Source organism: Amblyomma mixtum, chromosome 6 (assembly GCF_055824585.1).
Source record: "Amblyomma mixtum isolate Tamu chromosome 6, ASM5582458v1, whole genome shotgun sequence".
Lineage (NCBI taxonomy): Eukaryota > Metazoa > Arthropoda > Arachnida > Ixodida > Ixodidae > Amblyomma > Amblyomma mixtum.
The window spans coordinates 34,109,002-34,133,588 of record NC_143017.1 but is presented as its reverse complement, the minus strand read 5'-3'; the positions used below and the strand labels follow the sequence as shown (position 1 = coordinate 34,133,588).

The 24,587-nt window shown below is 50.4% G+C and overlaps 1 protein-coding gene across 5 annotated transcripts in view; it reads left to right on the top strand.

The window, feature by feature from the left end:
• The window catches only part of LOC149338760 (glutamate-gated chloride channel-like), a 495,321-nt gene that overhangs the window by 451,001 nt on the left and 19,733 nt on the right, over positions 1-24,587 (top strand). For 3 of the 5 annotated variants that reach the window (XM_089547767.1, XM_089547768.1, XM_089547766.1), the window contains one exon: positions 20,491-20,593. The exons of 1 other annotated variant lie outside the window; for it this stretch is intronic. In XM_089547767.1, the coding sequence (XP_089403893.1) occupies positions 20,491-20,593 (103 nt within the window). Of the gene's footprint in view, positions 1-20,490; positions 20,594-23,471; positions 23,833-24,587 lie in introns of those variants that run through there. One more of the 5 variants, XM_089547769.1, reaches the window with a different exon arrangement.

Sequence of the window (24,587 nt, the reverse complement as noted above, 5' to 3'; positions counted from 1 at the left end):
ATAATGATACATGGGCTCTGACCGTACTACAGTGTCTTCATGGCGACTGCAGTGTCTTCAGGGGGGCATTCGTGGCTGAGCGCCCATTCATGACGATGAATGGACGGTGTCAATATGAAGAGTTCTCTATGAGCATATGCGCTTCTGGCCTCTGCAGTATGTAGTTATTGGAATTCTGTTGTATTTCAGTAATACAGGGAACAGTGGTATAGCAATTGTGAGAGTACGGGTCAAACTGATGGGCATTGAATTTTGCCTATGTATGCTTTGGTGTGCACAAGAATGGGAAATATGGAACAACAAACTGACTCATCTCAGCTAATAACTCACAGCTGAAATGAAAGCCTTTACAGGACGCTTATGAGGACAAGCTTTTATCGGCAGTATAATTGATACTTCTGCTAGATGCCTTGCTAAGTCAAAATGTACTCAATATTGGCATGCAAATTGTAGAAATAAATTGCAAATCATGGGGTTGAACGTCTCAAAGTGATGCATGGGTTCTGACGGTGGTGAAGGGTTTCTGGATGTACTGAGAGCATATGGCGAAGTTTTGCATTTCATCTCCATCAAATTGTGGCTGTAGCAGCTGGGATCGACCCCAGGTCCTCTGGCTCGGCAGCTGAGTGCCTTATTTAACCACTTGGCTACCATGCCAGCTCACATTGCCGTGCATGTGCAATATAACACATGGAAATTTATGTTGCACTCCTTTGAAAGTCGCACTTAAATAAAGGCGTAGTTGTTCGAAGATGGGAACATTGGTATATAAAGACAATTGATCCGAGGCCATTAGGACTAGTGAGGTTCTGGCTGAATGCTAAGTTTGTGGCTCTGTGGCAACCACGAAACGAGCCCTGGGGCAGCCAGGAAAGCAGGTCTGATGCCCGGAGAGGTCTGGTAACGAGTGCTCAGGAGGCCGACGACGATCCGGCAACGAGTCCTCAGGAGTCCGACGACAACGTTGTTGTGCTCTACAAAGTCTTGGGTGCTCTACGAAGCCCCCATTCATGGCGACGGCGGTGTCTTCAGGGGGGGCACCCCGTGGCTGAGCGCCCATTCATGAGAACGAATGGACGGTGTCAATATGAAGAGCTTCTGTATGAGCATATACGCTTCTGGCCTCTGCTGTGTGTAGTTATTGGAGCTGCTACCAAAAATATCTTGTTCCTGATATGTATGTCTGCTGTTACCGTATGTAGCCTAGGTATGCAAGTTTCTTGTGTTTCATTAAAAGGGCATGTAAAGGGAAATTTCTCAGCCAGTTGTACTACCAACTCGCCCCTGCTATTCCTAGAGCCTATGGCATAGTAACCTACTCGCTGGTTTCTAGCCCGCTTATTGCTTACGTTGGTAATAAAGATGCTCTTGAGTACAGTGTACTGTGTTTTTACTTTGCTCATTGCCCCATTCCATGTCTTCATTGAAGCCTTCGACGAACTGGTCAGTCATGGCTTTATGTAGGCGTGTACCTCGATTATTTTTGCGCTTATAATTGCAATAACTGCCACTCTTTCGTTAACACTAAGAATTCGTCTTCGTTGCCTGCTATATCCTGCTTGATGAGTAATCCCACACCTAGTTCTCTTGTCTTTCCTATAATCCGTGATGGCATAGCTGTTATAAAACAGCTTTTTCGCCTGCGGGGCTTCAACCACGAGTTGAAAATAAACGAATTGAATTGAATTGAAAGCACGAACTGATGGGCGAGTTGGTTATATTCATTGTATGATTGAAACAGCGCAAGGCTGAAGGCCAAAGAAGAGAGCAGAGAAAAGAAGGAAATGAGAAGTATACTCTGCACCTCGCTCTCCAAGACCGGCAGCTGCTGTGCCACCCACTCAATGGAAGTTAGCTATACAAGCGGGGAAGTTATTTTCTCCCCAACCTGAAAATGCAGATGCCTTGCCTGCGGACCCGCTATCAAGGAAATCAAACGATTACGACGTTGCCTTCACATTAGTCGAACTGGAGGCAGCTCTGTATGACTCCAATCATAATAGCGGCCTAGGGCCGGATGATATACGCTACTCAACACTTCTGAACCTTCCCTAGTCACATAAAGTTGCCCTGCTGAAAGAGATGAACAAATACTGGGCTAACGGTGATCAGACCTCCGGCCGATATCGCTGACGTTCAACCTTTGTAAGGTCATGGAACGTGGCTCTAAGAAGACTTGAATGGTACTTAGACAAGTACAACGTCCTGTCTCCTATGCAAGTAGGTTTCCGTCGAGGGCTCTGTGCCCAAGACATTCTCAGAAAGCTTTATAACGACGTTCTCGCATACCCTAGCAGCGTACAGCTGCGAGTGGTAGTTGGGGTAGACGTCAAAAAGGCGTTTGATTCTGTGCCCCACTCGACCATACTTTGCCGGCTCCAGGAAGTGGGGATAGGCGGCAACCTCAGTAAGTACTTACCTCAACCTCAAGTACTTAGGACTTCACCTTCATTCAGACTTCTGTTTTAAGAGACCTAATTAGCATAGCCTAAAGCATGCTCCTCCTTACCTCCGTGCTTCATGCCTATACCACTGTAATTCGACCAAAAATTGAATATGCCTCGGCTATTTGGGACCCTTACCAATCTTACCTAATAAATAACATTGAATCATTGCAGAACCGCGCCGTTCGTTTTATTTACTCCGATTATTCACGTAACACCAGCATCACAGCCTTAAAGAAACGCGCAGGTCTCCAGGATTTATGTCTCCGCCGTAAAATTGCACGACTATCACTTTTTCATAAACTTTATCATCATCCATCACTTCATAACGACTTTTTTTCTTTGCCTCCTTCGATTTTTGACCGCCGCGATCATCCCTTTAAATTCAAAGCTTCACGTGCAGAACATTTATCTACGCGCATTTATTCTTACCACGCACAATATCTGACTGGAACACTCTGCCTTCACATATCGCACCACCACAGATCCTGATAAATATTTTAAACTTATATCTTAAATAACTACTGCTTAACTCTTCGCATACATTGTTATTTTATTTGTTCATGGCTTCCTTTTTTACAGGGTGTGTTACTAAAAAGATTCATTGTATTAGTGTTCTTTTTGTATAATTTTAATACTGCAGTAATCTTCATTCTTTGCCGCGCTGCCATTCTTTTGATTCTTTTGCTTACTTATGTCATGCAAAGTGTCTTATTTGTGCTTTTGATTGATTCTTTTCCTTACTTATGTCATCCAAAGTGTCTTATTTGTTCTTTTGTTGTTTGTTTTATATTTGTGGTTTGTTTTATTCTGTTCAATTGCCTGTGCCCCCCCCCCCTATGTAATACCCTCTCGAGGGCTTTTAGGGATATTCTGTATAAATAAAATAAATAAATAAATGGTTGGAGATACTCATGATGAATGGCAACATAACCAAACAGGTGTCCCCCAAAGCGCTGTCATATCGCCGGCTCTTTTTAACATTGCTATGTCAGGTCTCCCGCCTATGCTGTCGTCGATCGATACCCGGTCTTAATTTTGCCCTGTATGCGCACGATACAACGTTGTGGACTAATTCAGGGTCCTCTGCAGAGCAAGAATTACCCTTACAAACAGGCCTTCATGCCGTCTATGAATACATCAAGAAGTGTGGAATGGAAACCTCTCCGGAAAAAACCGAGTATGTGGTTGCCTTACGCGGTTCGCGGGTACGAGCCGAGGCCGAACGCAAACTTATCTCTCTTCATTTAGGGCACTCAGTTATCTGCCGGAAAGAAACAATCCGTATACTCGGCATGCTTATTGACGACGATGGAGCGAGAAGGTGGCTTCATAACACGATGCGTAGCTGTCATCAGGCTTTACACCTTACACCTTATGCGCCGCGTTTCTGCGCGTGGATGGGGAATCAAGGAGGCGGGGCTCCGTCAGATTACCTTGGCGCTCATAACATCAAAAATCCTGTACGCATATTCGTACATGCGGCTTAACGCAACCCAAACCTTCACCTTGAGCGAATGAATCGCAAGGCGATGCGCATGGTTACTGGTCTGCCGCAGTACTGCCCAGTAGTGAACCTACACGCATGCAGCAAAATCAATACCCTGCAGGATCTGGCAGAGTAGCAATCGCTAGCCGAGCGAGTCCGTCTCTCCACAACGGCGGCTGGCCGACAGATCCTGCGGGCATTAGGCTACAACGTTGACAATTTAGAGCCACTTTCGTCCGCTGCCCCAACTGGAACTGATCGACTTAGTAGATGGTATGCCATTACCAAAGAATATGAGTTCGGCTAATCCTCAAAGGCGCAAAACTGCCGCCAAACGACACAAGAAGACATCATACAAGCTAGCCCAGGAAGGAGCCATCCAACTATACACAGACGCCGCTCAGTTTCAACACTGCGCCGCTAAAGCTTGTCACGACTCTGTGTCAGATATCTCGAAGTCATTGCCATACGACTTGCCATTACTCGAACAGTAGAAAGACAAGATCCGGCTCCTTGCACCTACCACGTTTACACAGATTCACAAGCAGCATACACCGCCTGCCGCGCAGGGGGAGCTGACTATGCCGTTCTTAACACTATTCGAACAGAAGCCCGTCGCCTGCGAGAGGAGGGCTACACTGTATCAAATGGATTCCTGCACACGAAGGAATCACTGGAAACGAAAAGGCACACCAGGCAGCGAGCGCAGCAGCTCTTTCCATACCTTTGCCTGGATCCCATATTCGTTTCCGCTTCTTGCCCCCCCCCCCGATGACGTTGCGCACCCGTCGTCGCCCCCGTATGGACAGGGCGGAGACATGGCATCGCGCACAACGCTATCGTCGGAGCATACTCGAGCACTTGGCCAACCATGAGCAACTATATCGCCGTCCACATAGCGCATTTTAGAGAGTGGAGGCAGTGCTCCTTCGCCGAGCCCAGACCGTCCAGCTTCTATCGCCAGCGAAGTTTCACCTCATAAACCCGCGCTCATACCCGACTCCTCAGTGCCCCACATGCCCTGCCAGAGGTACGGCCGAACATCTCCTGTGGAGCCCTACCTTTGACGCAGTACTGGAGAGAGCACTCAAGTCCCTGGGCGGGCTTCGACCTGGAACCCTGCAGGAATGGGTCGATCCGCCATCGCACATCGAGCCATTAGACGCACTCCGGCTCTGGCGAACTTTTCTTTCTTAGTTCAAGTTAGATGTATGGCCGGGCCATTACTTCGCGGAGCCTACTTCGTGACGACACTACCTCGAGGAAGAAGCGGACACCGGTCCCCCAACCGCATTCCGATCTTCACCCCCACCCCATCCCTCACCCCCACCTCCATGAAGCACCTTAGTTCTGCCGCAAGGTATCGGCCTACTCAATGCAGAAATAAAGACGTTAAAAAAAGGAAATGAACAACACAGCGGTGAACTAACAACTGACATTTATTTGGCACGCTGCACGTATAAATACATTTAGGCACCAAAATAGAAACAGCGCAAAGAGCTCATTCATGCACTCGGATTCTGCACGCCAACACAAGCTAAGATATGCAATTCAGGAAGCGAAGTTTTTTTTGAGATAAAGATACCGATGGAGCGCTTGCACATGTGTCACCATACTTCTTGATATTCGAAGCCTCGATTATTTCACGGCACAGCTGATCTCTGTTCCTACCACAACATGGCAAAAATTAAACTGCGGGGTGCAATAGCGCTCACGGCAATGCATGCTCAGGTTACGGGACTCTTTGTTATCAACATTGTTGCGGTGCTGTTTGAGCCTATCATTTAAGCACTGTCCTGTCTGGCCAATACAAAACCTATTACAAGTGAGGGGAATGGAATAGACGACATCTTTTTGACACTTCACGAATTTGCACTCATGATTTTTCGGGCAATCGGGAATAGTTTGTATACGCCTTGTATACGCGCTTGCATTCGAATTGAATTGTATACGCGTTATGGGAGATCAAATTGACAGGTTCCAGGTTCAGTTTCCAATGGAGGCCTGTCCGGAGCCAGAGATTCTTAGCACCCCTCTGCGTCACAGATCTGACCGCCGGTTTAGTCAGTTAGTTCCTTCACAGCCGCTGGCGACTAAGGACAAGGTTAATTGGTTTATTGACCCTAAGGCACAAAATATGCACGGCGCAAACGCGTGAGCACGCGTCTTGAATATGCCAGCAGTGATGTGTGCAGCCAAGAAGGTTGCGTAGGGTACGAGTCATATTGCGCAGCACACGAAGTACGGCCGCCGTATTCACTATAATAGTTTGAAAATGCTCCGCAGCGGTCGATCAACTCCTGCACTTGATGGGAGTCATCAATATGCATATCCTTGATCTCCAAGGAGAATGTCACTTGGCGCCTTCTGCTCATTCATTAGCGATACTCCGCTGTTAGCGAAAATTCCGCTGCCATGACCACAGCCAGGTGGTGATGGTGAAAAACTTTAATATTCAAAGAGAGTTTCAGGGTCAAAAAACCCTGCTGCATGGTCGGTATCCTTAATCCGGGACACCGTACGACGACGCCCCGTCTTGCGTCCGCTTTACTAGAGCCCTTTGGGACTCCAGTGTGGAGCAGTTGAGGAGGGCAGTCTCCCATGCCTCTCGGTTGGTGGTGGGGGAAGGGGGAAGGTTAGGATTCTGAGTACATGCCCACACCATGTGAAAGATATCGCAGATCTCTCCACAGTACGGGCAGCGCCCATCTGTGTTCGGATCGAAGTGTTTGGCGATGGCAGGACAGAGAAGAGTTCCTGTCTGCAGGCGCCGCAAAGTTCGCTCCTCCGCCTTACTCAGCCCCTTGACAGGTGTGCCGGGTAGAGACGGTGGCTGTCGCAATATTGAATTAGGATTTCGCGGAACCGCATAAGCGGTTTATGAGCTTCTGAGCCAGGAGAGCTAGGAGGAGGAGCCCGGTGTGTGAGCGCTCGGGCGGCCGCATTAGCGGCCACATTGCCTCGTAGACCCTGGCGGCCAGGAGCCTATTGGATTGTTAAAACGTTTACTTGGGGCCTGCAGTAGAGCGCGCGCGCTCCGGACTGGGGCCTGCGTCGTCCTCTGGGCGCCGGCCGCGCGGCCTGGGTCCCCGCTTGCCATGGTCCCTGCCGGGCCAGCGCCTCAATGACCTGCTGGACGGCCCAAAGTTGTTCCTATTGTTTTTCGCTCCCTGCGGCGGCTTCCAGTCGCGGCGGGATCCTCCCAGACTTAGCCTCTGCATTTGTCTGTCGGGTGCGTCTCGGGATACATTCTGTGCAGCAGCGACGGGCTGGGGAGTGAGCCCGTCTGTAGCTGTCTGAATAAAACGGATTGCTCTCGACTGAGCCCCGAGCAAGGGGGTGGAAGGGTTCTGCGAGCTAGGCGGAACGCCTTGGTTATTTCGTTGTATTCGGTCCTTGGTGCTGAACCACAGCGGCCAGTCGACCGAGGTGCGGTCCGTTAGCGCGCGCGCCTCGGCGTGTGCCGTCTCGTTGTGGTTGGCGCTGCGGTCTGACGCCTCGCCCGCGTGCGCCGGGAACCACTTGATTCTCACTTGTTTGCTGCCATCGTCGTTCTTGGTTGCCTGCAGTATGCGCACCGCTTCCTTCGCTATCCTGCCTTTGGCGTAATTTCTCACCGCCTGCCTCGAGTCGCATAGCACCGTGTGGCAGTCGCGGTCGGCGATGGCCAGGGCGATGGCTACCTCCTCCGCTTGCTCTGCCTTGGGGCATCTCGTGCTGGCGGTCGTGCGAACGGTGTCGGTCGCGTCGACGACGACCGTCGTGAAGCCGTGTATCTTGGCGTACTCAGCCGCGTCAACGTAGCGTGCCTGTGTGTAGGCCGCGTGCTGGTATATCAGCGCCATGGCTCTCGCTGCCCTCCTCCCTTTATTATACTCCGGGTGCATGTTCTTCGGTACCGATTCCACTCTGATGTTGCGCCTGATCTCATCGGGGACGGGGAGCTGCGTCTGCTCCCTGCCTTGATATCCAATTCCCAGGTTGTCGAGGATTTTCCGGCCGGCCTTGGTCGTAGACAGTCTTTCGAGTTGTGCGGCGCGTTGGGCCTCCGCTATCTCTTTTAGCGTGTTGTGCACCCCGAGCTGCAGGAGGCGTTTGGTGCTCGTTGTTTCGAACACTCCCAGTGTTGTCTTGTAGGCTGTGCGGATGAGTTTATCTATCTTGTTTCTTTCGCTCTTTTTCCACTTGTGGTAGGCCGCCACGTACGCTGCATGACATATGACGAACGAGTGGATCAGTCTGATCAGGCTCTCTTCCCTCATTCCGCTTTTCTTGTTCGTGACTCGTTTGAGCAGTCTCGTGGCGTTCGCCGCTTTCGCAATGAGCCAGCTGACGGTCTCGCCGTTTCTGCCGTGCCTCTCGATCGTCATTCCCAACACTGTGATCTTGTTGAATCTGGGATCGCGTTTCCCTCTCTGGTCTTGACTTTGATTGCCTCGTACTCTCTCGGGCTGCTCTTGGGTTTGCGGTTCTTGACGGAGGGGTAGACGAGGAGCTCCGACTTACTCGGCGAGCATCGGAGCCCCGTTCCGTCGAGTTGGTCTTCGATCGTATCAACGGCCGCCTGTAGAGTGGATTCGATGCGGGCATCGCTGCCCCCTTCCACCCACAGCGTTATGTCGTCCGCGTATATCGTATGTCGGACTTCCTTGATGTTCCTGATCCTTTCGGCCACTCCTGTCATCACGAGATTCAAAGGCCAGTACTGGCGAGATGACCGATCCCTGAGGTGTGCCTGTGCTTCCCAGCTTCTTCTCCTGTGCTTGGAGGTTCCCCGCTCTGAGCTCGGCCGTTCTGTCCGTGAGGAAGTCTTTGATGTAATTGTATGATCTCTCTTCCATGTTGAGTTTCGAGACTTGGGATAGGATCGCCGAGTCCTTCACCTTGTCGAAGGCGCTCTGCAGGTCGAGTCCCAGTATTGCTTTGTTGTCGCCGGTGTTGCCGTCGATGATCTGGTGCTTCAGTTGTATCACGCCGTCTTGGGTACTTAGATGCTGCCTGAAGCCAATGATCGTTTCCGGGTAGAGATCTTCTTTCTCGAGGTATTCTTGCCACCTGTTGAGCAGGACATGCTGCAACACTTTGCCCACGCAAGATGTGAGCAATATGGGTCGGAGGTTATCCGTGTCGGATGGCTTGCCCGGCTTGGGGATCAGGATGATCTTGACCTTCTTCGACTGCGTCGGCAGCGTTCCCGTTTTCTAGCATTTGTTGTAATAGCTCGTGAGGCTTTCTATGGATTTCTCGTCGAGGTTCTTAAGCGCCTTTTGGTGATGCGGTCCAGCCCGGCCGCCGACCTGCTGTTGAGGTCCTGCAGTGCTGTGCGAACTTCTACGTCTATATCTCTGTCGAGACGGGCGTTCGGCAGCCCCCCGTACACTCCGTGGGCGAAGTCGGCGGGTATCTGTCGCTGATGCGTTTCGTCACCTCACACCTCATCGGCGCCGTGTTTAGTGACTTCTCTATGGATGAGTTTCGCCAGTCGGTCCCTTTGGTGTGACTTAGTCTTGGTTTCGTCCAGCAGATGCTTCAGCAAGTTCCATGTTTTTCCGTTGTGCATATGGCCATCGGCGGCGTTGCATATCTCGTTCCACTGTTGCGCACATAGCGTGCGACAGCGGTCCTCGATTGCTCTGATGAGTTCTGCGACTTTCTTTCCTAGCCTATGATTAAGGCTTTGTTTTTTCCATCTGTTGAGAATGGACTGCTTGGCTTCGATGAGGTGGGCCAGTCGGCTATCCATTCTGTTCGTTTCGAGGTCTGTTTCTATGTCCTTGGTTGAGTTTCGAACGTCTTGGAGGATCTTGTTGGTCCACGAGTCGATGCCGTCGATTTCGATCTCTTCCGCCTCCTGATTTCTGTTATCTCTGAAAGCGGTCCAATCGATCCACGTATGTTTCCTGACGTTGGTACTGCTCTGCTCCGGTATGACGATTTCCACGATCATGTGGTCGCTGCCGAGGTCCACCCCCGTGTTCCTCCACGTGATCGTGATCGGTTCTTTGTTCTTGACGAACGTGAGGTCGGGGCTGGTATCTCGGGAGACAGACTTGCCAATTCTCGTTGGGTAAGCCGGGTCGGTTATGAGGCTATAGTCGAGTTCCGCCGCGTCTTGGGATAGGTTTCTGCCTTTCACATTGCTCTTGGCGTAGCCCCACGCCGGATCCATCGCATTAAAGTCGCCGCATTCGATCAGCGTGCTCTGGTCGGCCGTCGTGCTTGCCTTGTGAAGAATGGCTTTGAACTTCTGCAGTCTCTGCGATGGGTTACTGTAGATGTTCAGAATGAAGATGCTGTTTTTTCTTTGCTTGGTCGGTATGAGTTAGGTGAGCGTGTGTTCGATCCTGACGTTGCTTAGCCGGTGTTCGACGAAGGTTAGTCCCTTCCTGACTAGGGTGCACGGCCTCTGCCGTCGGGCGGGCCCGCGTGCACCCTGTAGCCGGGGAGGGACGGCTTGTCCGTTAGTGTTTCTTGGTGTAGGAGCACGTTGGGCTTGCGCGCAGCGTGCTCGATGTGCTGCTGGACGACTGCCCTCTTCTTGACGAAGCCACGGCATTTCCACTGCCACACTGTTATGCCTGTGGAGTTGGAGGCCATGATTGTTGAGTCTATTGACGTTCTCCGTTTGGAAGGCTTCGATGGCTTCTTTCATCGATTTGATCATATACTCGAGGCTGTTGAGTTTGGCCTCGACGTTGTTGTTACTGCAGTCGGTGTTGCAGTTGCTCATGTTGTTCTTGGTCTTGTTCGATTCTACGGCCCTCTTCTTCGTTGCCGGCTCCTTGTCTGCGTCGGCCGTAGTTTCTTCGGCCTTGTTGTTGCCGCTCGGGCTGGATCTTTGCTGTTCGACGTTGCGGAGGGCGTTGCGGATCTCCGCGATTTTCTTGGTGAGGTTGTTGATGGTGGCTTCTGTTTTGGCGTCGTTGCCCGGATATTGGTCTTCATGATCTCGTGCGGCGTTGACCCAACCGACTCTCTCGCGCGACGGTGATCTTTGGGTTTTCGTGTTTCGAGCGTCTCTGGTCTGGCTCCTGCAGCTGCTATTTCTCGACTGCACGCTGTTTCTCGATGGCGTTCTTGACTTACGGGCAGCTGGCTTGTCGAGTGGCGGGAAATCGCTCTCCGGCGGCAGCTGTGGGCTGACCTTTCGGCGCTCCCACTGACGCTTGCGAACGACGTAGGTAACCTTGTATCTGGCTTTGCATTCTCTGTCGGCGGTCAGGTGAGAGCCGCCGCTAAGTTTGCATTTGGGGGCACATTTGTGGTCTTCCTTGGGGTTCGCTTGGCCGCAGCCGCTGCGGATCCGGTTGGTTGGCGTCGTGCACACATCCTTGGGATGCCCGACCCGACCACACCATTAATGTGGTTTTAAAAAAGGATGCTCCACTACAGATCGCCTAGTTCGACTTGAAAACACTGTCAGAGAAGCTTTCGTACACAAAAAACACTGTCTTGCGGTCTTCTTCGATTTAGAAAAGGTGTATGACACAACCTGGAGGTTCAGGATTCTTCATGACCTTGCTGGGCTTGGCATCAGTGGCAGCATGTTTGTTAAACTGCTTAAACGACTTCTTGTCTAACCGTTCGTTCCATATACACAACCCTTTCGAAGCATTTTATTCAGGAGAACGGAGTAGCTCTGGGATGTATTTTAAGTACAACACTTGGATTGCATATCCTCCAACAGGAATGGTTGCCGTTCTCTGCACAGCACTGAAACGAGGCTTACCTACAGAAATGGAAAAAATGATAGAGAAAATTCGGAATAGTATCATTTACACTGATTCGCTGAACGTGCTTACCTCACTCCACCAAAGAAATGCGGTTGCACCACTAATTGGACATATGATACACAGCATAAAAAGGGTCACAACAGAAGGACAAAACCTAAAATTTTGCTTTCTTCTCAGGCACATTAGGAATCACAGGCAATGAGAAAGCAGACGCATGTGCTGAAAAACCCCGGGACAAAAAAATGAAGTGAACATTCCCCACAAAGATGGCATGAAGTTGGTACAGTGTAAGCTAAGAGATAGTTGCAATGGAATACAGAAAGAAATAAAAAGCTGCATTTAGTAAAACCCATCCTAGAAGAATGGAAATCATGCCAACACGAAGAATGTTTAATCGAAGTTATTTGATACCGTCTGAGGCTGAGATGTTTATTTGCTGGGAGCCTTAACAGTGTTACATCTCGCCTTCGTCCTGGGGAAGACAACGACATGGCAGCAGCGAAACGCCGACAAACCCCGAGACGCGCGTTGGGTGAGCGCCTGGATTGCCACGGAAGCCGCCTGCCCGTCTGCCCGGTCGAGCGAGCGTTTCCCCTACACCGAGTGTGAACGCGCGTTCCAAGTGCGCGGGAACGCCGCTCGAGGACATTCCGGCGTCTGTGCGATGACATCGTTCCCCCTCTCCCAGCGCGTGACGGCGGTGTGATCTCTCGGGAGTGAGTGAGTGCGTGTGTGTGATTGGTGCCAGTGAGAACTTCCCCTGCAGGCCCGGCCCCCATCTAGGGACCCTAGGGAAGGGAACTCTTAAAAACCGGCAGCGGCACGGCCGAGGAGCTCTTTGTCATCAAATGATCTCCTGATGAGCTGTCGTGATGCAGCGTTCCTGCAGCTCACTTGTAAATATGTAAATTCCTGTATAAAGTCCTCTCTAATTGTCTTTTCCCAGCAGCCTCGTATCAGACGTCCCTCATTCTCTCTCCGGCACACGACCATGCTACCTCGTATTTAACAAACTGGTGGCAGCGGTGGGATGCTGCTACCTCGTCTGTAACAAACTGGTGGCAGCGGTGGGATGCTGCTACCTCGTCCTTAACAAACTGGTTGGCAGCGGCGGGACGCGAAACATCGGACGCCAGCGGAGAGTTGCGGACAACGGGACGCTGAGCAGCAGAACGGCGAGTCGGAGGCAGTGCAACGAGCCCTGTGTGTTGACTGGTTGCCTGCAGCGGAACGACTGCGCTGGATTCTTGGCTGCGAGGTTTGGTGAGTGCGGGACTTTCTTCTGCTGAGTTTTACCAGGCAGTAGAGAAGCAGCACTCGGAGCAGCCATGGATTTGAAGACGCTGCGCAAACCAAAGTTACTGGAGCTTGCGAAAGAGTTGGGCCTGGAGGTATGAGACAAACTCAGAAAACCAGAACTGCTAAAGGCTATTCTTGCGTTGGAGGCTGAAGATGACGAGCTTGCGGAATGCCTTGAGACCACTGAGGAGAGAGAATTGGCAAAAAGAGAACAAGAGGAACTAGAACGTAGAGAATACCAGGAACGCGAAAGAGAGCTGCGGAGACAGGTACGCGAAAGAGAGCTGCGAGAACAGGAATACGAAAGAGAGATGCGGGAACTCACGCGTGAGCTTAACGCGATCAGAAGTATGAGAACGCGATCTCGCTTAAGTTTTTTGAGAAAAGGCGAAAATTTCAGAACTTTTCTGGAAAATTTTGAGAGAATTTGCATGGAGGAGCAGCTAGATCAGCGTTATTGGCCAATTGTGTTGATGGGATTCCTGCCATGTGAACCCAGAAATGTCTGGGCGATGTTGTCTGACGAGGATGCCCACAACTATGCGATAACTAAAAGTGCGCTCCTCCGATACTTTCGTATTCCCGCGGAGGCAGATTTGGAAGGCCAAATTGACGGTGGTAAGCTACACCGCGATAGTGTCAGGGACCGAGATAGAAGCTCCGCTCAGTCGCCGGATGACACGAGTGCTGTGCAGAAGTGGCGGCATAGGACAGGTTTGGTCCAGGAAAGAAAGGCCACTTCGGCAGCAAGGACCGAGGAGTTCGGTGGAAAAGCTAGCGAACAGTGCAGATCCACAAGCCGTGAGAGCTTGGGGGAATAATGTAGGCACTAAGGCTAGCAACGAGGAAGAGTGCAGATCCGCCAGCCGTGAGGGCTCGGGCGATAATGTAGGCACTAAGGCTAGCAACGAGGAAGAGTGCAGATCCGCCAGCCATGAGGGCTCGTGCGGTAATGTAGGCACTGCTAGAAATCAGGAAAGGGGCAATGCGTTGGTTTTGAGCCCAGAGAAGCATGCACTTTCCGCGAAGGAGGCGGATTCCTGCGGTCAAGAGGATAATACCCATGAGAAAGACGCCGAAGGTCTCAGTGACCAGGGAAAAGTAGTCCTTGTATTATTCGAGGAAGGTAATGATGAAAGTTCTGCGAAGGCCGAGTTTAATGGGAATCAAGAGCAAGCTGTGAGTTGCCGGATTCCCATCGAAAACAAAGCTGAGCGACCTGCTTTGTTTGCGAGCACTGTCAGTGCTAAGAAAGAAGCGTCCGTCTCGAACTCTGAGGCCGAGGCTATTTTGAAAAGTGAGGCTGGCGTTTTCTCTCAGGAAGAGAATAGTGAGCTCACCGGCCGGCCCATTGCGGGAATCATGGGAGACATTTCTTCGAAGCGGCCGGCGAACAATAGCAGCCCAAGTTTGGAGACGACGCTTTGTTGTAAGGAGATTTACCGCGAGTCAACCGAGTACTCCAGACGCGACAGGCGCCGAAAAAGGGCCAGACTGGCTAGACGTATACAGACAGCAAGAAAGCCACCTGACCCATTGTGGCGACGCTGCGGTAGCAGGACGCGTAAAACTCGGAGCGGGCCACAGAGAAGCCCGCACTGCTACCGTACGAAAGAACGCCGCAGAACGCGCTCCAGAGGAAGGACGTTGCCGAATCGAAAAAGGAGTTCTCGCAGGCGTTTTCGTCATGCGCGACCGTCAACCCCTCGCTTTCAACTGTTCAGACGCTGCTCGGGTGTTGGAGACGCGAGGCCGGGGTGCCGAACAAATCAATGTCGCGTGGCGTCTGAGGCTCGCAGGTGTCGAAGCGCAGTTAAGCCCTTCGAATTTTGTGGATTTTCGGTTGCTAAAGCCACTTTTGGTGTGCGACCGCGCAGGGCGCGGTTGAAGAATAGGCGACCCCTTTGAGCCGCCGCGCGGCTCGTTAGCAGCGGATTCCGAGGATGTCTCTGCGGTTTGCTTTTTCCTTTTTGAGCGATTCCTGCTGAAAGAAAAGTTTAGCAGAAAATGAAGGGGAAACAAGCGCCTTCGTAATTATCGGGGTCATTACGAATCGAAATACATCACAAAAAGGGGAGTCTCAAAGGTAATGCCGGTAGCTTAAGTTGAGGTCCCTAGCGCAAGAGTGGTGGTGGTGATTTCTTTTATTCTCCCAAAACAGGGGACCAGTCCAAGGACCGGTTGGTTGCGCTGGCTTAGAGGAGGTCGGCGGGGATCCCTTGGGATGTCGCCGCCTCCACCGCGCGCTGGATAAGCCGGCGTTGGTCTGCCGGCTCGGAAGTACGCAGGAGAGACTCCCACGTCTCTGGGGTGTTTGGGTTGTTTGTGTTGTGATGTGTACAAGTCCACACCATGTGTATGAGAGTGGCTGGAGTTGAGCAGTGTTTGCACATGAGGTCTATCTGCTGCGGAAAGATCTTGCTGTATAAGAGGGGGTATGGAAAACTGCCAGTTTGTAGTTTTCGCCATTGGACGGCCTCGCGTCTTGTTAGATCACGGTGTGCGGAAGGATAGAGACATCTTTCGAGCCGGTAGTGCTGTAGTATGTCCGTGTAAGTGGTGAGTAGAGAAGCGCGTGAGATATTAGTGTCAGAGGAAGCAGGGAGGCCGATCACACACTCTGCTCGGCAGCTGAGATCTCGGGCGAGTGTGTGCGCCTGTGCGTTTCCGCTGAGCGACTCGTGGGCTGGGGCCCAAAGAAGTAAGCGAGAGTTGGAAGAGGGTGCAGTAGAAAGGAGAATGTGTGACGCCTGGCAAGAGATACGGCCAGCATCGTAGTTGCGGATAGCCTGTTGAGAATCACTGATGACGACTTTGGTATTAGGGTCAGCTAGCACTAGCGCAATGGCAACCTCCTCTGCTGCGGTGACTGTTTCTGCATTGCGAATGCTGCAGGCTGTGTACCAGCTGCGGTGAGGGGCGAGAGCTACCGCCACCGTCGCTGGCTTCGAGGGATGGTAAGAGGCGTCCGTATACGTGACGTCCGGACGTCCGCTGAAGCGTTTCTCGAATTGACGTGCACGGTCGGCCCGTCTCTCGGCATGGTGTTCCGGGTGCATCCGTTTGGGAATGGGAGGGATGCGGAGATTTTGGCGATATTCCGGGGTAAGTTCAGCACTCTCGGCAGGGAGATCCCAACTTGCTGCAGTACCGCTCGGCCAGCGTGTGTGAGTGAGAGCCGCTCGTATTGGGCAGTGAGGGTTGCTTCAATAAGTTCGCTCACGCTATTGGAGATTCCGAGAGCCATGAGCTTATGCGTAGCTGTGGACATGGGAAGGCCCAAGGCCGTCTTGTACGCTTTTCGGAGTGACGCCTCTAGCCGTTCGCTTTCGGCACGAGTGAGACGTAGGTAGGGTGCAGAGTAGGTGATGCGGAAGCAGATGAAGGCTTGAACGAGGCGCAGGAGGTTGGACTCTTGCATACCATGATGCTTATTGGAAACTCGCTTAAGGAGGCGTCCGATCTGTACAACCGACTGGTCGATGCGTTGGAGCGTGGTGTTGTTGCTATAGCGCAAGAGTCAGCATCATAGTTGCAGTTTGCTGGTGGTTTTTTTTCCTGATATAGGATTTTGAGCCTATTGGCTTTGTTTATTGTTTTAAATTGAGATGCGCTTTGTGGTGTAGTGTGCCGATCTTTGGGAGTTTTCTGAGTGCTGCTGGACTACTCCCAGGGATTAATTGACTTTGTAAGAGGGAAGGACCCTGGCATTTCTTAGTGGGGATTGTGTCGTGCTTGCGGACTGAGCGGTTGGGTTTTCGGCGTGGTTCTAACACTAGCGGAGCACGAGTCACTTTGCAGTGCCCTTTGGGAAAATGCACATGCAAAGGAAGACTTCGGGGTGCGCTGAGCTCCAGAACCGCCGAGAGACAACTGACTCCGGTTGAGACCAGCCTCAAGCGACATCCCTCCGGACAGCGGATGCTGTCCCCTGTCCATCGGGATCTCCTTCCCCCGGCGGGGCAGTCTGTTACGTCTCGCCTTCGTCCTGGGGAAGACAACGACATGGCAGCAGCGAAACGTCGACAAACCCCGAGACGCGCGTTGGGTGAGCGCCTGGATTGCCACGGAAGCCGCGTCCGTCTGCCCGGTCGAGCGAGCGTTTCCCCTACACCGAGTGTGAACGCGCGTTCCAAGTGCGCGGGAACGCCGCTCGAGGACATTCCGGCGTCTGTGCGATGACATCGTTGCCCCTCTCCCAGCGCGTGACGGCGGTGTGATCTCTCGGGAGTGAGTGCGTGTGTGTGATTGGTGCCAGTGAGAACTTCCCCTGCAGGCCCGGCCCCCATCTAGGGACCCTAGGGAAGGGAACTCTTAAAAACCCCGGCAGCGGCACGGCCGAGGAGCTCTTTGTCATCAAATGATCTCCTGATGAGCTGTCGTGATGCAGCGTTCCTGCAGCTCACTTGTAAATATGTAAATTCCTGTATAAAGTCCTCTCTAATTGTCTTTTCCCAGCAGCCTCGTATCAGACGTCCCTCATTCTCTCTCCGGCACACGACCATGCTACCTCGTATTTAACAAACTGGTGGCAGCGGTGGGGTGCTGCTACCTCGTCTGTAACAAACTGGTGGCAGCGGTGGGATGCTGCTACCTCGTCCTTAACAACAGCCATTTATGAATTAGGTAGTAAAATAAATATCTTTTTAGGCTTTTTAATACATCATCACCAGGAGCTACAAACTAACTTTTCAGGCCGTCTAAACAAGTGTTCTTTCTTCCCGTTTTTATAATATTCTGGTGAGAACAATTTTCTCTATCCTTTGAGCTGGGCGCATGATAGTCTCATATGCATTTGCGCCACTTGACCTAACTCAACACAATGCAAGTGGCATGTAACCTAACTAAATTTTAGTAACATATAGGAAATTTTATTTAGTTTTTTTTTGTGAGCATCCACTCCCTAAGACATTTTATCGCGACGATGTTCGTCTTATCTTCTCAGGCTCTGTATAGAAAGCACGCTCGAACGCTCCAAGCAGCAGTATTTTAACACAACCCTTAAACACCGGTATGCGCTGCCGACTGCATCTAGAAATTTTGCATTGTTTTACGGTTGGCTGCAGTTAGTCACATCACATAATAATTGATGAGTGTACGCTTAAGTTGTGGACGAGACAGTGTAGTGACCGCAGTTCTTGTCAACATCGCAGCTCTCCATGGTGGGGGTAAAACTTTGTTTCCCACAGTAGGGGTCCTGAAGGACACTCGGCTAGGCGCCAGGTGTAGAGGGCAGCTCCCGCGTCGGCACAAAGAGCCCGAAGGTCTCCGCCGCCTCGCGGGCCTCCTGGACAGCCCGAAGCTGGTCGTGTAGTGAAGCACTTTTTAGTACTTTGTCCCAATGTTCCTTGTTCTGGGCATAGGCGTCACTTGATGCACAACCACACAGCATATGGGTCAAGCCTACACGTTCACTGCACTGTTCACACACATGTCCGTCGTAGTCTGGGTCGATGTGCTTCATGCGGGTTGGGGTATGAGTTCGTTCGGAGCAAGCGTAATGTAACCGACTGGCTGCGGGTTGATTTCTTATCCGGGAGGGGAAACGCTCGTCTGCCTAGATAAAAGTGCTTAGTGAGCTCGTTGTACGTGAATAATCTCGTTGAGATTCCGCAGGCCACCCCCTAAGCTGCCCATGTGTGCCGGGAACCATACGATGCAGTGATCGATGATGTTAATTCCGCCTAAGATTCGTAGCGTCGTCTTGCCTATTCCGCCCGTGGCGGAAGCTCGAGTGGCTGTACTGCTACCGAGTAAGCATGCTTTCCCGGTATGTACGCTGCATCCACGAAAGCTGTCTGGTCTGGAAACCTTGCCGCGTCCGCAGCGAGGGCTTTGGCGCGGGCGAGTCTTCTTCCTTGATTGTGGATCGGGTGTACGTTTCTTGGGAAGGGGAACACTTTAATTGCTTCTCGAACGACTTTAGGTAACTGCAAGACGTTGTCCCTTTCTGCTATGGTGTTCAGGCCGAGTTTGACGAGAATCTCTCTGCCCGCTTTAGTGCTTGATAGGCGTGCGATCTGTGCCGTGTGCTGTGCCTCGATGATTTCGGGAAGGGTATTGTGCACTCCTAGCTGTAAGAGTAGATCAGTGGAGGCATTATCGGGGAGCCCCAACGTTGTCTTGAAAGCTCGGCGTATGTGTACTTCGAGTCTTTTCCGATGTACTTTTTTCCAGTTCAGCATCGCAGCCACGTATGTGATGTGACAGAGTACAAAAGCTTGGACCATTCTAATGGCGTTGTCCTCGCTCAGTCCCCTGTGCCTATTCATGATGCGCCGAAACATCCGGATCGCATTTGCAATCTTGATCGTGATGCTGTCTAACATTGCCGAGTTGGACCCGTTGCTTTCGATGATTAGTCCTAGAATTCGTATTTTGTCAACCGTAGGTATGCGATTTCCATCCCTGTCATGTAACTCTATGCATGGAGTGGGGTGTCTGCGCCAGTCGTTGGACGGGCGCCCTGGTCTTGGGGGGTGGTAGATGAGCAGCTCCGATTTTCTGGAAGAGCAGCGAAGTCCCATTGGGGCGAGATGGGCCTCGGTAACCGTGATGGCTTCTTGCATGCGAGCTTCCAATTCCGCATCGCTGCCACCGGTGCTCCAGATGCTGACATCGTCTGCGTATATGGTGTGCTCCACACCAGCAATTTCACTCAGTGCGCGAGAAAGCTTTGTCATCGCCAAGTTAAATAAGAATGATGAAAGTACTGAGCCTTGTGGTGTTCCCTTATCGCCCAGTTCAAAGCTCTCCGAGACGCGCTCGCCTATCCGGAGAGTGGCCGTTCGATCCTCCAGAAATGCCTTGACGTAGCGGTAGAAGCATGTTCCGAGATTGTGGTGAGATATGGCTTTGAGAATGTCTTGATGGTGGATGTTGTCAAAAGCTTGTTCCAGGTCGAGTCCCAGCAGCGCCTTGGTGTCTCGTGTGGGGCGAGCCAACAGACGTTTCTTGATTCGTAGCATAGCGTCTTGCGTTGAGAGACCCGGCCTGTAGCCTATCATATTGGAGGGGAAGTACTCCTTTTCTTCTACGTATTCGGATAGTTTATTAAGTATGACGTGTTCGGCCAGCTTTCCTAGGCAGGACGTGAGTGAGATCGGCCTTAGGTTTGGTAGGCGGCTTGCCTGGTTTTGGGATGAGGACCGTGTTTGCATGTTTCCATTCGGCAGGAAGGTGGCCAGTTTTCCAGGCTTCGTTGATTTGCTCCGTTGGGAACGTGACCAAGCTGTCCTCTAAATTTCGGAGAGCCCGATTTGTGATAATAATATGTAGGAATAGAAAGTATTTCAGAGAGAACGCAAGTAACGTTGAACGATCAGAAAGCAAAAGAGAACTGCAGCCGAACACCTTTACTGAGCGCCCTTACGCCTTCCTGCCACCCGGTTCAGAAGCTATATTCTTTACTTGCCTGTTGGCGATACATGCGATGGGTATGGAGTCTGTCGAGCCAGGACAGCTCGTTTGAGGAGGGTGCCCAATGTGCAGTTCAGTGACTGAAAAAACTTCTTGTTTGCTAAAGGCACAAGGAAAGCAACCGCAGAAAGACCCGAAATCAGGAAGCCGTCTGGTGTGGATGTGATTGCGCAGGCAGCTCAGCACGACCCCAGAAGGCCCTGGAAATGGTAAGATATAAAACGGCCGCATGATTAGGGGCATGTGCGTGTAAAATATTTTTTTGTTTTGTTCTTTGCGTTTGTTTTCTTTGTTTTCTCCTCTTCCCACGGCAACAAGACACCGATAAAAATATGGCTGCGATTGATTTTTTGGCTTTTATTCTTTTGAGTTCTGCGCTTCCTGCTTGCTGCATGTAGTTCTTTGAGAAAAGCACCGAAAGTTGAACTTCTTAGAACCTGTCAAATCAATTTGCACGTACAAAATGGGATGCAGAGTGTCCGCATGGCTGTCAGAAAAAAATTTTTAGTTGAGGCTAACTGATATCGGGGTGACCCATGCACCAGAAAGTAAAGGGTGTTACGCGCATTTTTTTTTTAACTAGGATGGGTCTTTCTTCCGGAATTTTACCTCAGCTGCAAAATAGGAGTGACCAGTGGCTCCTGTGTCCTTTCATATAACTGTGTAGTAACTGGGAAAGAGTTATTCTAATCTCGCAGGCTCTTTACGCAAGTGATATCTTCATTTCAGCATCAGCTAGTTCTTTAACAGCTGGCGGTATATATCAAAGCTAATGAGCAGCGCTGGGGATTCCCGTCTCAAATATTACTTCTGCTTAAGTGTTCCCTTCCTGGTGGCTGCCGATACCTGACCGCCGCTAATGCTGCGCTTATAGCCAAAGTTGTTTTGTCGTGGAAGTGATTTCAAAGGAAAGGGGGTGTTTGAAGTATTAACGGTGTGCGGCGAAGTTATTATCCCAAGTCGCTTGGTTCAAAGCCTGGCTAGAGCACCTTCTTTTACAGAATAAGCATATTTATCATAGAAGGCAGCAGTAACGAATCAAGTGATTACATTGTGGGCATTGCGTTGTCCGGTGTATTTAATGCACAACTTCTAGCGGCCCACCCACAAGCTCCGAGGTGCCACCGCGGTGGCTCAGTGGCTGTGGTGCTCGGCTGCTGACTCGAAAGACACGGGTTCGATCCCTGCCGCGGCGGTCGAATTTCGATGGAGGCGAAATTCGAAATTTCCGGAGCCCTTCACTATGGCGTCGGTTTGGGACGTTAAACCCCATAATCCAAACCAAACAGGCACCGAGGTGCTTAGGTGGGGACGAAAAATATTGCGGACAATAAAGCTTCTATTATTCTATGCAGCGGTTCACGGTTCACTAGCGTAGACATTCCTCCTGCCTTGCTGTAGAGTAGTTCATTCTGTACCTTGGCGAGAAGTGCAGAAATAGTGAAGCTCCATTTGGCTGCAGCGATATTTTGTTGAAATTGTGGAAGAATGTCTTGTTAAGCTATGTGGTGCACAGTTGGCAGAGAAACCGAGCGGAAAATGGACAGGTTCACACGATTATGAATACACCTCAAAGACGCAAGGACACAACTGATTAAGCTCGTCTAAAAACTCGCCAACAGGGCGAGGCCCACATACTGAGAAACATGCGAATTTTTTCGCTCAAACTGTGTGATTGCAGTACTTTGATTTTGCGCGGTAACCAAAAGAGAAATCTGCTGCCGAAGAAGAGCCACTGCGGCGGCTTTGGCTTATTTCGTCCGTCTGCGGAATCACATTCCATTAGTTCTGATTCCGGTAAACTGGTGTGGTCTGTGCGACGCCAGTGGATTCCAAACATCTAAAGGGTGGTTAAAATTGATCCAGGACCACTACTGCGTCATATCTATGACAGTGAGAGCGCACACAATGTAAAACAAACTGCAGCGAAAGAAAAACAACGGAAAAGTTCCCCATCCCATTCGGGGTCGAGAATTGTGCGCCGGACATGGCAACGGCGACTGGAAAAGTGCGCACTTAATTCTCCCAATCCACCGAGGCGAGATCAACTAAGGGCCCATGAATAGGCTCTTCTTTGTGGTTGCTTCGCCTTGCTACAAGTGGCTCGGCAGCCGAGGAATCCTTGGCGCGTAGAGGGCGTGAAGCACAAGTCGAGCGCAGGGCGGTGGTCAAAAAGGCACGTAAGTAGCTTCTTGTTTTTGTTGTGGAAAACATTTTGGTACTTCCTAGGAGACGTTGTTTTGGTGTTATCTAGTGGGCACCTAAATAATCGGTTTGCGGCAATCAGTAGAATTTTATAGTCGGGCGTTTCTGAGGTTCGAAGCGCACTTTTCGACATTCCTACGCGGGATTTGGACAGGTAGCGTTTCATAAATGAGACGGTTTCGTGAATTACAGGGTTTTTATGCATGTACAATAGATTTATATGCGTTATTGATTTCTAAGTGGCCAGAACTATTTCTTTAAGCGTGAAAACTTCTGATGATGTCTACGTATCAAAGTGCCGAGCTGGATTGTTTGGCGTCTAGTAGTGAAGTTTGACCCTACCTATCATCAGCACGTTCCATTGAAAATGACAAAATTATGTTGCAAATATCTGTGATATTTGCTCACTCTCACGAGGGCACACTGCACCGCATCAATTTGCGCAAGAGGGAACTTCTTGATGCGTATAAAAGGATCCTTGAGATATCACTATGCTGGCGCGACAACACACTGGGCAGGTATAAGGGCGCTGTGCAAAATCATAACAGAGCCTTGGAAATGTACTGGCGCTTATCGTACCGTACAAGGCAGTTGCTTTAATTAAGTGCAGTCAATAGGTGACAATTTGCTAAAAGAGAAGGTATAGTCAACTTGTATGATAATCGCTTTGAAACCGCCCTCGCATCATTTCGGCGCCTTTATTGGATGATACTCTTTTAAGCCGGTTTTGGATAGCCAGGGTGATTGCGAATGCTGCAACTGCGGACTCTCTCAGTACGGAGCTTGACATACGCTGTAAGCTTGTACATACACTTAAGTGGTATTCTTGTGCATCCTTCAAAGAGCTATGCTGAGAGACCTCCATATGTTGGATAGCACTGGTGCTCCTTTTCATTTCTCATTCTTACACTTCTGGAATGAAATTCACAACGCTATGCGCCAGAACAATTGAGTTTAATTGTCATCCTAATAAGATTTGATTGTTTTCATCCTTCGTCACTGGCTCAAGCTCGGACACGAGGTAGTTATTGCAAGGATCAGTCATTTTACAGAACGAATTCTGAAGAACATTATCCTTGTTTTATTCTAGCTGTGTATGTACATTACCGGTACTACAAAGTATTATGCGCTCACATTTCGTTCAGCGTGAAGGTGGAACAACTTGAGCAGGCTGCGTCATGCGTCCGAGAAGCACTTTGTTGTGGCTTGGTTTCCTCGTCGTAAATGGAGCATCATCAAGCCGGTACGTCTCATTTTGAGGGGAACGTTTATTTACATAATGTCGTTTAAGAATGCTTTCCGTGGCTTACAGGACAATTAAGAGCCATTTAATATATGGTTGTGCCAACATGCTTCGAACATGCTTCGTGTTTGGGGCATGTACTTTCACATAGTGTATTTGCTTTGTAAGCTTGTTTATTTTTGTTATTATATTTTCTTGTCGTGATTTCTAACTTTACCATTGTTGCTGATCCTAAGGCATAGTATTTCCTAACAAATGTATGCACCCTCTCCTGCTTGGACCGATGGTTAACTACTAACTAGCAAGATGGTTAACTAATACTAAATTTTTATAATTTAACTATCACTGTTACGCTCCTTTAATTATTTAGAGATTTTTAGCTTACCGTCAGTTATTTTGTTACCTTTTCAGTACTGCACAACATTTTGCAGTGATCGATTGCCCACTGACTACATGCTTTATGTGAAAAAGGTTGCGAAGCAGAAACTCCACCCGCATTAGCAGCTCAGGCAGCTTCCGCAGTCGCACTGTATGAGCGTGTGTTCAAAAATAGTGATATCTGAAGTGGGCTCCAAAGCGAGAATTCCTGATGTCGCTTATACTACACATCCGGGCGTAGGAAGTGATAATAAGGCACATGACAATAGCACCCCCCCCCCCCGCTTTTCCACACACACACACACACACCCTTTTTACGCGGCCAATAAAAACTTCATTGTTAGTGCCGTAGGCGCTCGCAAAAAAGACGGCGGGAG